This window comes from Panicum virgatum, chromosome 8N, assembly GCF_016808335.1.
Source record: "Panicum virgatum strain AP13 chromosome 8N, P.virgatum_v5, whole genome shotgun sequence".
Lineage (NCBI taxonomy): Eukaryota > Viridiplantae > Streptophyta > Magnoliopsida > Poales > Poaceae > Panicum > Panicum virgatum.
Window position 1 is genome coordinate 47,996,041 of NC_053152.1, and position 15,270 is coordinate 48,011,310.

The 15,270-nt window shown below is 49.7% G+C and overlaps 1 protein-coding gene and 1 pseudogene across 1 annotated transcript; one reads left to right on the plus strand and one right to left on the minus strand.

Moving 5' to 3' along the window:
• Positions 1 to 2,538, plus strand: LOC120685462 (probable E3 ubiquitin-protein ligase ARI10). The gene is made up of 2 exons (XM_039967405.1): positions 1 to 140; positions 475 to 2,538. The coding sequence occupies exon 2, from the start codon at positions 545 to 547 to the stop codon at positions 2,279 to 2,281; it is 1,737 nt and encodes a 578-aa protein (XP_039823339.1). The 5' UTR covers positions 1 to 140; positions 475 to 544; the 3' UTR covers positions 2,282 to 2,538.
• A 1,011-nt stretch (positions 2,539 to 3,549) lies between these two features.
• LOC120685184 lies at positions 3,550 to 4,536 on the minus strand (annotated as a pseudogene).
• Between the last annotated feature and the right edge of the window lie 10,734 nt (positions 4,537 to 15,270).

Genomic DNA, 15,270 nt, shown 5'->3' on the forward strand with positions numbered 1-15,270 from the left:
GAACAGCCAGCCGCTGGGCAGACGGGCCGGCACGTGCAGCCAGCGGCCCACGCGGACCAAGCCCAGCACGTGGCCCAGTAGGCACAGAAGGAAGCAGGCCGGCTTTTGGTGGTGCGGTTCACGTACAAGTCTGCAGCCCAGTGAGCCATCTTTAGCCTGTCTTTTATTCTTCTGTTTCATTCCCTGCTTCCATCTTATAGTTAATCTTATAGTTAAATAGTTTATTAGTATTTGCTCATGCTAATGACCATTCTTTAATCAGATGTCATTATTATCGAAATATTTAGTATACATTATTTACCAATCCTTGGCTGCAAGTGTTGTGGGTCCAGGATGGACTGGAATTTAATTTGTATGAAATATGATGGTAGAATCCGTCAAACGAGGATTGCATTAGCTAGAAAATCAGATGTGTTTTCGCCGAAATCAACGATCTTGACAAGAGTTCGTTATGCACAAAATCCTTGATTTTAGGAGATCGAGAGCAGATCGTCGATAGTCTTCTCCCAAACCCTTTGCGGGGTTACTGACGGCGGGGAGCGGCATGGCCCCAGGCAACGGCGAGGAGAGCGACCGCTGCAAAAGAGGCCGAGGAGCCGGCGATTGCAAGGGCGATGATGGCGAGAACGGCCCCGACAAAAGATTCCTGGTCGCCGCCGGCTCTGCGTGCGCTGATGGCGAGGCCGGCGACGACGGCACGGGAGATTATGATATAAGCGTAAGCGGCGACGAGACCGACGGCGGCTGCGCCGGCGAGGATTTGATCTACTACTACAGCGACGACGACGACGAGGAAGCGGAGGTCGGCGCCTCGGTGATCCAACGCGACGAGAAGAGGTACGTCGTGCTCAGCGAGGACGATGTCCACGACAGGCAGGGCAAGGACACGGCGGAGGTCGCCGAGGTTCTGTCAGTCCCGCCAGGCTTCGCCGCCGCCCTGCTGCGGCACTACAGGTGGGGGAAGACGCGGCTCAAGGAGGAGTGGTTCACCGACGACCGGCGCATCCGCGACGCCGTCGGCCTGCCGGCGGACGGTGCCCCCGCGCCCGCGGAGCTCAGCCGCGAGCCCCTCGTCTGCGCCATATGCTTCGGGAGTTTCGGCGCCGGGCTGACGAGAGCCGCGGCGTGCTCCTCCCACTTCTACTGCGATGAGTGCTGGCGCGGGTACATCCGCGCGGCGGTGGAGGACGGCCCGCGGTGCCTGTCGCTGCGGTGCCCGGAGCCGTCCTGCTCGGCGGCCGTCGTCCGGGAGCTGGTCGACGCGGTGGCCGACGGCGCGGACACGGACCGGTACGCGCGGTTCGCGCTCCGGTCGTACGTGGACGAGAGCGGCGGCGGCGTCAAGTGGTGCCCCGGCCGCGACAGCCCCCGCGCCGTGGAGTTCCTCGGTTGCGCCGGCGACGCGACGGACGTGTTCTGCGACTGCCGGCACGGCTTCTGCTGGGCCTGCGGCGAGGAGGCGCACCGGCCGGTGTCCTGCGCCACGGTGCGCGCGTGGCTGCTCAAGACCAGCTCCGACTCGGCGTCGGCCAACTGGGTGCTGGCCAACACCAAGCACTGCCCAAAGTGCCGGCGCCCGATCGAGAAGAACCAGGGCTGCAACCACATGACCTGCCGCGCTCCCTGCGGCCACCACTTCTGCTGGATCTGCCTCGAGCCGCTGGGACGCGCCCACACCGCCTGCAACGCCTACCGGCCGCGGCCGGGCAGGGCGGCCATCGTCGACAGCAAGGGCGCGCTGCCCCCCGTGGAGGAGCAGAGGCGGGATCAAGCCAAGGCGTCGCTGGACAGGTACATGTACCACTACGAGCGCTGGGCGGCCAACCACAGGTCGCTGGAGCAGGTGCTCAAGGACATGGCCGCGCTGCAGCGATCGGAGCTGGGGAGGATGGCCGGCATGGTGCGCGCCTCGGCTATGGACCTCAGGTTCCTGACCAGGGCGTACGAGCAGATCGCCGGCTGCCGGCGAGTGCTGCGGTGGGCGTACGCGCACGGCTACTTCCTGGACCCGGAGCGCGACGCCGCCAAGCGCGGCCTGTTCGACCACCTGCAGAGCGACGCCAACAGGTCGCTGGAGCGCCTCCACGGCTGCGCCGAGGGGGAGAGGAAGGAGCTCTGCGCCGCCGCCGCCGCCAAGGGCGAATCCTCGGCCGAGATCGCCGAGAGGTACAGCCGCTACAAGAAGAAGCTCGAGAACCTCACCGAGGTGACGCGGCGCTACTTCGAGAACCTCGTGAAGGCGTTCGAGACTGACCTGGCCGAGGTGAAGCCGGCCAAGTAGGCCATGGATGGATGGATCCATTCCCAGTTCCATGTTCATTCATCAGATCTATCGCCTCAAAGACTATGTTAATTAGTGTGTGTGTGTGCACGCTTTGCTGCTTTTGATCCACAACTTGTACTTTGTACTTGTAGTTGTTGGCATTGCTTTGCAAAAACTTCTACCTACACACACATCTTGTTTTAGTCCACTTTTGTGGATATAAAAAAACAGTGGAAACTTAGTACTATTGCGCTTTTCGTTTCTACTCCACCTTATGCTGATATTTATACTATTGAAAAACCTAGTACTTTATTTTTTGTGTTTCACATTCTTTATCGATATTATCACGTCCCCTATGTCCATGGATCTCATTCGACAGTGACAAGCTCATGATAAGTCATTACCAAAAACAAAATTCCTGATAGAAAATGCAGGGGACTAATAAGAGAACAATGTTCCCTGATCGAATAAATACTAGCCACTATAAAAAAGAAATAATCCTCAGAATAAACAATGCAGGGGACAACTGCATTTTGACATTGCACCAAATTTGTGCGTTCTGAAAATTACAGGCATTAAATGGATAGCAAAATGAGAATACGGAGAGTAAGATTTGGCTAGACTTTTGGAGATACTCTAAAGTAAAACTGAAGCATAAATACATCCTAGATAAGTAAAGCCATGTTAACAGACGGTATATCGTTATTTCTAAGTCTCACCAAACAAATTTAAATTTCCGTAGTCAAACTTAAATATGTTTATAGGAAACATTGTCCATGTCCAAAGGCCTTGTTTGGATGCGCGTTAGAATTCTAGCGCTAGAAGAGAATCTTTCCCGCATGAAGGACTGAATGAAGTCTATTTGCAAAACCTTTTTAGGGATGGGTGTAACTTTTCGCGACGAATCTAATGACAGTAATTAATCGATGATTTACTACAGTGATGCTGCAGTAATCATCCTCTAATCGCGCGGTCAAAGGCCTCATTAGATTCTTCAGAGTCACTAGCGCGGGGGTTCTGGAGTTGGTTTTGTAAACTGACTTTGTTTGACACCATAATAATCGATCAAAGTGTCACTATTCACTAGCGCGCTACAAAACCAAACGAGGCCAAAATAACAAGCGAACCGAATGCAAACAAAAAGCAGAACTGTAGCACATGAATAAGAGCATCTCCAAGAATTTCCCAAATCTATTCCCCCATCTCGTTTTTTTTTAGATTAACAAGCAATCTGATGAGTAGCAGCAAACCGAATCCATCGATTCAGTTCCCCATCACCTACCCAGCTACTTCTTCACTGAATCGAAGTCGGGCATGTCGGCCTCGAACGCTTTCACGAGGTTCCCAAAGTAGTGCCTCGTCGCGCTGGTCCTCGAGCTTCTTCTTGTACGCCCTGTACGTCTCATTCATGGCGTCCGCTCGCTCCTCGACGGCGCCGGCGTTGAGCTTCATCCTCTCCAGCTCGGCCCACGAGTGCAGGCTCTCCAGCCTCGAGTTGGCGTCGTCCTGCAGGGTTGGTCAAACAGCCGGCGCTTGGCCGCGTCGCGCACCGGGTCCAGGTAGTACCCGTACGCGTACACCCACCGCATCACCCGCCGGCCGTCGGCGACCAGCTCGTACGCCCTGGTCCGGAACCCGAGGTCCGCCGCCGGGACCTCCAGCGCGGCGGCCATCTTCTCCAGCCCGGAGAGCTTCAGCTGGTCCATGTCCTCGAGCGCCTTGCGCAGCGACACGCGTTACGCCGCCCACCGCTCGTAGTGGTACAGGTACCGGTCCTTGTCCGCGGCGTCGGCCGCCGCGTCGACGAGGTCCTGGACGACGGCCGCCGGGCAGGCCGGGTCCGGGCACCGCAACGACAGGCACCGCGGGCCGTCGCCCACAGCGGCGTGGATGTACCCGCGCCAGCAGCCCAGCACTCGCCGCAGTAGTAGTGCCTAGTGCGCGCACCCCGCAGATCTCGTCTCGCCGGCGCCGAACCTGCCGAAGCATATGCCGCAGACGAGCTCCCGGCGGCTGAGCGCCATGGGCACGGGGGCGCCGTCCGTCAGCAGGCCGACGGCGTCGCGGACGCGCCGGTCGTCGGAGAACCACTCGTCCTTCACCCGGCCGGTTCTCCACTTGAAGTGCCGGAGCAGGACGGCGGCGAGGCTAGATGGGATCGAGAGGACCTCGGCGACATCCGTGGCGGCCTCTTGCCGTTGGAGGATATATTCTTCAGTTAGAACGGTGTACCCTTCTTGGGTGCGGCGCTGTATGTGTATGTCCAGATTCATTGAATATTCTATAGTGGTACAATCTCCTAAGAAATAGAAAAAAGAATCTGCTACAAGTATTTGATTTTTTGCATAAAAATTTTTTGGACAACATACTTGCTAATCAGGACTCAGGAGGGAACAATCCTACAATCTTAGCTAGTAGGTGCTCTCATGCCTCACCGTAACACTAATCCTTTTAACCAGTAATTTATGCAAATTGTCCGTTCACATACCACCATAATAAAAACGTCAATCTTTATTTTTTAAATTCAGCTAAAATTTTGATGTATTCATTCTTTTCTATCTCTTCAAAAAATAGCTTTTAATAAGATCACCATGATTAAAGCATTCAGTTAGAAATGTAAATATGTTTCTAAATTCATATGTTTTCACTTGACAATTTCAATTTATGTAGCAATCTAAACCGTGTGTTGAGTGTTCACTAAGAGCATCTCCAACAGTTTATGTATTACGTTATCTAGATTTGAAGATTGTATCTCTTTGTAAAAATAGAAAACCCTCAAATTGTACAAAGTAATCCAACAGACTAGGCATAATCCATTCCACGTCAGTTCATCCTCTCCAAGCCGAGCTCTCTTTGCCACTGAAATTCGTCACAGTTGCTTGTTCTCTGCTCGATTCCTCACATACACCGCATCATAGGATCACCACCAATCCATTTGAGCTCTTCCCGAGTTAAATCCACCACCGGAGCCCCAATCCCGGTTATCTTCTTCCTCGGTCTGCTTTCCTCCATGGCCAGCGCCCACCAGAGAAGGTTTGGCGCCCTCTCCTCTGCCTCCCAGCCAAGGTGCCGGCAGGAGTGGATCCACGAGCAGGAGCAGCACCGGATCTGCCGGCAGGAGCAGCACGGCGCGCCAGTGGGAGACGGCGCGGGATCCACGGTGCGCCGGCGGGAGGGGGCGGTGCGGCGGAGGGGGTGGCGCGGCAGAGGGGGTGGCGGAGTGGCTAGTGCAGTAGAGGGGGTGTGCAGAGTGGATGGCGCGGCGGAGGAACTGGCGCGGCGGAGGAACTGGCGCGGCAGAGGGGGCGACGAGGTTGGCGTGGTGGAGGGGCCGGAGGGCCCACGGAGTGGATGGATGCCGAACTGAGTGCTTATGCAAAGGAAGCTAACGGAGGGTGTTGGATGGATACTCAGATACGGAGCTGAGGAGTTTAGAGAATCTGTTGGATTTGGATTAAAGCTCAGTTTTTTTATTTTACAAAATCAGCTCATTTTACATGATCTGGAGATGCTCTAAGGTCACTAGCAATTTAACTAATGATAGTGAATGCCTTGTATCCCCGTTGAACCGGGGGCTCCCGTATAACTTCTATATAACTTCTGGAAGATATATAAGCTATCTATCTATAAAGCCCATTAAGTCTAAATTAGCTTCAACATTTCAAAAAAAATAGTTCAACATTTGAGAATAGTACATTCAATATTTTTTACAGACTATTTCAACATCTCAAAAAAATAGATTCAACAAATCAAAATCTAGATTAATATTTTTTTTTCAATCCATCTTCTCCGGCGCCGGCGGGGAGCGGGAGCGGCGGCGTGCAGCGCATCAGCCGCAGCAAAGCAAAGCAGCAGCATAGCGCAGCAGCATGGGCGGCGGCGGCAACAGCAGCAGCATGGCAGAGCAGCAACAGCGCGCAGCCCCCCAGCAGCAGCGGCGGCGGCGTGCGGCCCGGCAGCGGCGGCAGCGGTGCTGCAGCGCGCAGCGCTCGCTACGACGGGGCGGCGCATGGTGAGAAAGGGGCAGGATGAGGAAGAAGATAGGGTTGAGAAGATCCAACGGATGAGATAATTTGCATTAATCTCAAACACTGGAAGGTGGGGAAGAAAAATCTTCCGGAAGATATATATGATTTCCGGTCGAACCGCCGCCGCCTACGGGGGCTCCTATATAACTTCTGGAAGATACATAAGCTATGTATCTATAAAGTCCATTAAAGTTCAAATTGGATTCAATATTTTCATAAAAATAGTTCAATATTTGGAAATAATGGATTCAACATTTTCCAGAAGCACAATGCAACAATCTTTGAAAAAAATACTACATTCAACATTTCTTATAAGCTATCTCAACATTTCAACATAAAAGATTCAGCATGTATCCAAACTTAATTCAACATTTTCTAAAAAAACGAAGGTAACTTCTTCAGCTTCCTTTCCGACGGCGCCCGTGACAGGTAGCGGCGGCGGCTGTGCCCCGCAACCCAGCAGCAGCAGCCGCGGCGGCCGTGCCCGCAACCCCAGCAGCCGAGGGGCCGGCGTGAGCAGAGCCACCGAGGCACGGCGAGCGGCGGCGACGCGCACGGGAGGCACGGCGAGCGGCGGCAGCGCGCACCGGAGGCGCCATGAGTCAAAATACAGTGGTGCTGTTTGGATTCATGAGTTATTTTTTATCACTGCTTCAAATAGCCCAAATAATTTTATAGAGAGCCAAAAAGGTGGGTTATTTTGTGGCTATTTGGAAATAATTCATCCCAAAAACTATCCCCCAAGAGGTGATATTTAGGTTGTTTTGAGTGGAGTCCACTAAGCAAGAGAGATAATGAGGCTCTAATGATTGAAAAAATAGATTAAATGTCAAATAATGCTTGAATCCAAACAGCTCAAGAGTTATTTTGGTGGAGGATTATTTCCAGTGAACATATCACAGCACGGAGAGGTTAGTTTGCACCTGATATATTCCCTTATTTCTATGGGTTAAAAAATAGCCTAAAAAATAAATCTAGGATACTTTTCCAAGCAGAGCCAGTGTAACATACTATATATTGATCTGCGGAAAACAAAGAAACTCTGAATCTGAATATCTGCTCTGAATCTGAATATCTGATGAGAGAAGCTGATCGGATTGCATCCGCTAGACGGCTAGAGGAGGAAAGTGCACAATTTAAACTGAGTCCTTTAAAGACGGAGCTCAAGCGCCGGGCCTTATGTTTAGGGTTGTTATTAAGCCTCGATCTAAAACCCCTCGGCCCTCGCCGATCAACCCCCCGCCGCCCTGTACTACTAGCATCGCGGCGCGCCGCACGGCATGGCGACCAACGGCGACGACGTCTCCGGGAACGGTGCCAGCAAGAGACTCTGTGTTGCCGCCGGCTCCACTGGCCACGGCGATGACGACTACGACGGCGGCGACAGCGACGACTACGGAGCGCTCGACGAGGAAACCGTCGACTACGCCTCTGGCGAGGAGTACTACTTCGACGACTGCAACGGCGACGAGGAAACCGGGGTGACGAACGTCGTCGACGACTGCGACAGGACGAAGCAGGAGCGCGTCGTCGCCGTCCTGACCGAGGACGACGTCCGCCGGCGGCAGGAGGAGGTGACGGCCAAGGTCGCCGAGATCCTGTCGTTCCCGCCGGGCTTCGCGGCTGTGGTGCTGCGGCACTTCGGGTGGGATGCCGGGCGCGCCGAGGACCAGTGGTTCGCTGACGACCGCCGCGTCCGCGACGCCGTCGGCCTGCCGCCGGACGGCGCTCCGGTGCCCACGGCGCTCAGCGCGGCCGAGTCCGCGGGCGGCATATGCTTCGCCCGGCACCCCGCCGGGCAGATGCGGTCGGCGGCGTGCCGCGCCCACTTCTACTGCGGCGAGTGCTGGCGCGGCTACATCGCCGCGGCGGTGGGCGAGGGCGGCGCGCGGTGCCTGTCGCTCCGGTGCCCGGAGCCGGCCTGCGCGGCGGCCGTCGTCAGGGAGCTCGTCGACGCGGCGGCCGGCGCCGCGGACCGGGCCCGGTACGCGCGGTTCGCGCTCCGTTCGTTCGTGGAGGAGGGCGCCGGGCACCACCGGATCAAGTGGTGCCCGGCGCCCGGGTGCATCCGCGCCGTGGAGCTGGCGGCGGGTGGCGCCGTCCTGCCGGCACGGCTTCTGCTGGCGCTGCGGCGAGGAGGCGCACCGGCCGGTGTCGTGCGAGACGGTGCGCGCGTGGCTGGAGAAGAACAGCTCCTTCTCGGAGACGGCCAACTGGGTGCTGGCCAACACCAAGCCCTGCCCCCGGTGCCGGCAGCCGATGGAGAAGGACCAGGGCTGCATGCACATGACCTGCCTGGACCCCTGGGACCGGCACCGGGGCTGCGTGGCGTTCCGGCCGGAAGGAGACGACGACGACGACCCCGGCAGCCAGCAGGAGACGGCGACGGCGGCGGAGCTGAGCCGCCGCCGGCTGGCGAGCGCGTCGGACAGGTACCTGTACCACTACGAGCGGTGGGTGGCCAACTTCTCGTCGCTGGAGAGCGTTTTCAAGGACATGGCGGAGCTGGAGACCTCGGAGGTCGCGCGGGTCGCCGCCGTGGTGGGGCTGCCGGAGTCGGAGTTCGGCTTCCTAAATATACACATTTATGAAGGTAACAAATTAAGTATATCATTATATATGTAAAAAAATCAAGTTTACGCATGTTCTAATACCTAAACAACCCATTTAGGCTGTCCAAACCCATCTCAGACTGTCCCGTTTAGGACATTTTGACCCTTTTTTTCCTATTTTTGACTGTTCACAGTTTAACCGACCATTTAGGGCCTAAACAAGATAGATACCTCAGTTTACCGTTTAAATTCCATTTAGGCTGCTTAGGCGAATATTGATACAGTTTAGTCTTGCAGAAATTTAATTATTGCTTATACAACCTTCAATTGGACACCGAAAGTGAATCATTTTTTCCTATTTATATATCAGGATATAGGAGTGACAGAGACATCACGTGACCGTCATTCAACAAATGATGCCAGGTCAGATATCATTGTCAATCTACCCTTCTATAAGCAATTGTCGCTTATAGAACCAGGGAAAAAACATGACAAACATGTTTTAGAATATATAGTGATTAAGAGTGTGGAAACCACAATGTATGACTCTCCCCCACTACTATCTCATACAACTCAAGCCATATCTTTGAGATTTCCACACTCTTAATTATCATTATATATACTGAAACATGCTTAGCATATTTTTTTTCTTTTTTATAGGTCATAATAATCTTAGTTATTGAACGAGGTAAAGGCTTTTATTTTTTGGATCAACTACTCAATATAAAAGTTAATTACTCCCTCCGTTCCCGTTTATAAGGCGTACCACGATTTTCAGCTTTTTTGTTTATGTAGGGCGCACACCCTCGGAATGCAGCATGCATGCACACAATAAATGCTGGCTGAAGCAGTTCCATCCAATCAGGTGCTAGGCACTAGCAAAGCGATAGGCCCGGAGAGCACGCTGCATACAGCACTAGGCGGATAATTAATCACGAGCCGGCGAGTCTTGGTATCTATGTGAATCGCTGGTGCGCCTAATAAACGGGGAAGGAGGGAGTAGTTGATTACATCACTTGCAAATATTAGGTATCCCTTTTTAAACCTTTGGATGGAATGACAGATCGAAATTGAACGACAAGAGAAACAATGTAGAAGCAGGGAGTGAAGCGGCCTTTCCTCCCTTAGGTAAGTCGTATTTTCTGTGTGCTATCTTTTTTTGGATCATGAAAGGTTAGCTACTTATGTGTCATTATCAATGTTCATCAGCTCATGTCTTCAAAGCTTCCAGTATTTACAGATTTACCACTTTTCTCCGTCAAACTGAATAATACAGCTACAGTTTGCAATTCTATAAGCTGAACTACTTTGCTATATTTTGTGTTGTTTGTTTGTTTGCCCAATCTGGACTTCATCTGCTTTTTAATATAATCGGCAGCTCTCCTGCCTGATTTGTTTCAAAAAATATTGTGTGCTGTGTCCACATCAGGCTTGAGAGTTCAAGTTATCTGAGTTGGAGGCTGCTACAAGTAACTTTTCGCAAGATAACATCACTGGCCGCGGTGGCAGTTCTATTGTCTACAAGGTTTGTATCTGAATAAACGTATGGTGACATTACCTCCAATGTGAGACTATTTGAATTAAGATGTTGGGCTTCTTATGATTTTGTACTGTTGTAGATTGTCTGGCCACATTGCATTCAATGATGTGTTTATTTGCCCGCATTTTGTTGTGGAGAATGATATCTATTGAGATGTTCGTGATTTTGGTTAAAAACACAAAATATTACTACCGAATTGAGATATCTTTGTTTTAGGTTCACTTTTTTACATTATCCTAAAGTTATTCTGGTTTATAGTTTTTATAAGCTGATATTTAATTGACAACCTTCATAACCACACCAACTGATTCCCATCTAATTGTTGGGCCTATGATGGAGACAGATGCAGTATGCACCATGTCAATACAATACAATTGTTTTGTCATGTATAATTTACTTGTGTAGCAATATGGTCACGTTAAATATATTGTCAACCCACAAGGATTACATGCCAAAACCTACAAAAAAATTAACCATTTTAACACTATTTTTTGGCATGTATATATGTTCTTGATTACCATTGATTAGTAAAAATAATGAGTATTCACTGAATACCCTTGAATACCCCTGGACCCGCCCCCTCCATGGACCATTGTATGTGTATATATTCAGATAGGGTGACAGCATAAATATTTATGGTCTTATTTTATTAACATGAGCCTATCATATGACATGGTGTTTTATTCTACAGGGTGTATTAAACGATGGATACATGGTTGCCGTCAAGAAAATTTTAGATCCAGCTAGATTTAATTGGGCACGCACTTTAGATACTCATCTTCTTGTTTCAAAGCTTCAGCACAAAAATATAGCAAAAAATCTGGGATACGTCAACCATGAAGTCCGAACAACACCATCTCCGTCAGTGTTGTGGTTTTTCAAACGGAGAGAAGCTGCTCAAGTTATCAAAACAGAATATTATTGGGTTGAAGAATATGCAACGAACAAAAGCTTGGACAGCGTTATCCATGGTATGTCATTAACACCACTTATTTACACAATCAACTTCTTTGTATACCAGTAATTAATACCCTGGGACACGATTTATATTTCTGCAGGGTCTGGACTTGATTGGTCCTCACTTTTCCAGATACTTGAGGGGTTAGCCCAGGGCATCCACGGCCTACATGAGCAAGGCATTGTCCATTTGGATCTGAAACCAGGCAACGTCCTCTTGGATTCTGATATGAATCCTAAGATTATTGATTTTGGGATATCTGAAGTGTTGCGTGACAACAAGATCTATACCCGTGGCAATGCTATAAGAGGCACAATGTAGGACATTATTCTATATTATCATATCATTGGCGTAACTACAAGACATTCATGAAATCCTTTTATTCATTCTCCTTTGTTTTTTTTTTGAAAGGAACATTCTCCTTTGTTGAGGTGTACTTCATTTTTTCCTTGACCATTCAGGGGATATATGGCTCCAGAACACATGGCAAAAGGCATTGTGTCAACGAAGAACGATGTGTACGCCTTTGGCATGACCGTCGTTGAGACTATTGGCAATATCCTCATATCGAAACAGCCTAGAGAATTCCCCTTAGATGGATGGGTAAGTATTTAGATGCATGCATGTCTACCTTAACAAATATCTAATCTTGTTTCATGGTGAGCTTCCAGAATATAACTGATCACTTACTTATATTATACGTGATGCTTTTAATTGATTTGTTAGGCTTGGGAGGCCCGGGAAAATGGTACAATGGACGAGTTATTTGATCTGGCACCGTATGATGATGTGTCTCAGCTAATGGAGATCAAGAGATGCGTGGAGGTAGCACTGCTGTGCACTCAGCGTGATCGAGCAGACCGGCCCCCCATGGAGGATGTTCTTCAGATGCTACGTGGCCTGAAAGAGTTGCCGACCCCAAAGAAACCAACTTATATGCGTTTTGTTTGGGACTCTCCTACGTCTACACTGTCAGACGTGTCATTAAGTCCTAGATGAGCATTTTCTTTTAGATTAATTAAGGAAAAACATAGATGAGCCTTAACTTGCCCTTAGCTTGTGGTCGACACAAAAAAAAAATGATGGGACGGCGAGGATGAGGAGAATGACCAGACGTGCAGAGCTGCAGGTGAGACATTTGCTCACTTTTCTACCAAGAAGACCTCCACTGGGTAGACATACCACATATCAACTCTTTTTGTGTATTTGGACATAGATGTGTGAATGAGATTATTTTTTGAACTTTGCTATATATACCATTTGCACGTAACTAGGATTTAAGACAGTTGAAACTCCTTGCCTTCGGGATGCGTAGGAAATTAGTCACTTCCTTAGCCTTCTAGTGGAAACAGAAAGTAAACATCAATAAAACAAAGAAAATGTCAAGGAAATCAAGATGTTCATAAGGAGAGTGTCAATTTTGCGAAGTCAATCTTAAGAGTGTCAAACTTGTGATGCCCCACAAACAGAGTGTCAACCCAGCAGCGCGCTTCGGGATCTCAACAAGACAGACCCTCGGGTGCGCCCTGGATGCTATTGTCGTCGTCATCATGCTCGCCTGGCGCGATGGCAAGCCGCCTGTCAGTTTGTCACCATTGCATGCCAGCCCGCGCCGCGCGGCGAGCCTGCGTGCTGCTGCCAAGCGCCGGCCTAAGCTCCGATCCGTTCCGTGGCCATGGCTGGTGCAGTTCGAGCTGGTGTTTTCAGGGGGCCGGGGGATCTGGGCGAAGGGGCGGGAGGGAAGCATGATTCATGAATCAACCGACAACTCTGATCCTGTAGCACCGCAGAGCTCCAGCGTGCAGGGAGGCGTGTGGCTGGTGAGCGCCCCAGAAACCTTGCCGGCCGGTTCATCGTTCGGTGGGATCAGAACGGCGACCAGAGGAGGTGTGAATGGGGTTAATAAAAATTTCTTCGAAAAGCTGACTCCAATTCATTGCCCAAAACATTTTTTTTCTAATCGCCAAGATAACACAAGTCAACTAGTGATATTCTCATCATAGGAATGATTAGAAATCCTTGGCGCAAAACTAGACACAAAGTGGAAGCAAAGATTAAGTAACGCCAAAAACTTGACAGAAAGCGGAAGCCGATGTAAAGCGATATACTTGATCAAAGCTACCAACAATTCCACTTAGCAAAGCATTCAATGATTTAACAATGATTAGCGCAGCTGAATATCACGCGGAAGCAAAGCTTATCCAAAAGTCGATCTCTCCTCACAAAAAGATTAGAACTAATCACTATAAAAAAGACCTCTTAGCTAAGCATGCACAAGACTAACAATTAGAGCTAGTTAACACAAGTCAATTAAGCATGCAAATTATCTCTAGGTATTAGCAACAACAAGCACTAAAATACTAAAGCAGGAAATTAAATGCATGTGAGGAAAACATAAAAGTAGTAAGCCAGAGATGCTCACCGTGCTGCTTGCCTGCTTGCTCACCCCACCGGCCTGCTGGCTTGAGCCACGCACGTGGAGGCTGGCCTGTGCGGGAGTCCCTTCCGGAAGTTAGATAAGGCAGACATCGCACGGCCCATCATAGCCATTTATCCCGCACAATAAAGCCCAAATCACATATTACTAACGCACCAGCAGAGCACATGCAATGTGTAGTACAGCAAAAGCAACGATGCTGCATCGCTGATCCTTATCATCAGCAAATGGAGAATCGACATGTGATAATCCTTTGTTTTTTGTTTCTTATGTTTTTGTTTTGTTTTTTTATTCTAACTCTTGTACTACCAGATTCAACATCTGTGTCAAATCAATTCAACATTTGTGAAAACTACTTCGATACTTTGGAACAATTAATTCAACATTTACTCAAAAAATGTTGAAATAGAATATTACAAATGTTGGAATGATAGGTTGAAAATGTTGAACTACTATATCGAAATGTCGAAAAGTAAAAAATAAAAATTTCAAATAACATATTAGATCTTATTTTATTCGATTAATTCCAATAGATACAGTGGTTCAAACGGATTTCAAATTGGATGCATGATTTAAGAGGAAAGATCATTTGAAGATTGACGTCCGTTTACTATCCCATCCCTCTCCCTCCTATAGTATTGTGACACCTGTCCCTTCTGCACATGCTTGGGCCCATCTGCTCTGCTGTGATGCGCAGTCTGCCTACTCATATACAATCTCACGCGTCCGATTTATATTGCACGAATCTCAAACAGTGGAAGATATATAGATTTAAATTTTTTGGAAGATGGATAGGATTTCCGGGCCTGTGCAGCGCCCACCTGGGCTGCTCGCTCCTTGCGCTGGCCTGCTGGGCGCCGAGCCGAGCTGGCCGAGCTCGCCAGACGCCAGCGGCCTGCTGGCTGCGCAACCCTGCTCTGCCGGCCCCCTGGGCCGCCTTGCGCGCGCAGGGCCGCGAGGTGTCTCCTTCGTGGGCCCCTGCGAGCTTTGCCAGCCCACGATGGCCAGCGTAGCTGCGCGAGCACGGGACGCCGAGTCCCCTGTGCCTCTTGGTCGAGCGCCTGCCGCCGACGCCGCCGGATGCCGACTTTGCTGCGCCGCGTCGCGCGCATAGACTACGGGGTTGTTTGGTTCGACGGACTAAATTTTAAACCATGTCACATAAAAGAAAATTTTAATATTTATAAATATTAAATAAAGTCTAATTACAAAACTAGCTGTAGAATTTTTAGGCTAAACTGCAAGACGAATATAATGAGGTATATTAATCTATGATTAGTTGATAGTTACTGTAGTATCACTGTAGCAAATCATAAATTAATTAGGCTCATTAGACTCGTCTCGTGAATTAGCATTCATCCGTCAAAAAAAATTTATAAACTAGTTTTATTTAATACACATAAATAGTAAGATTCTTTTTAATATGATAGGGACTAAAAAGAAATCCCTAAAAACAAAGGGTTTAGGGTCTACAAAAGACGAAAAAAATACA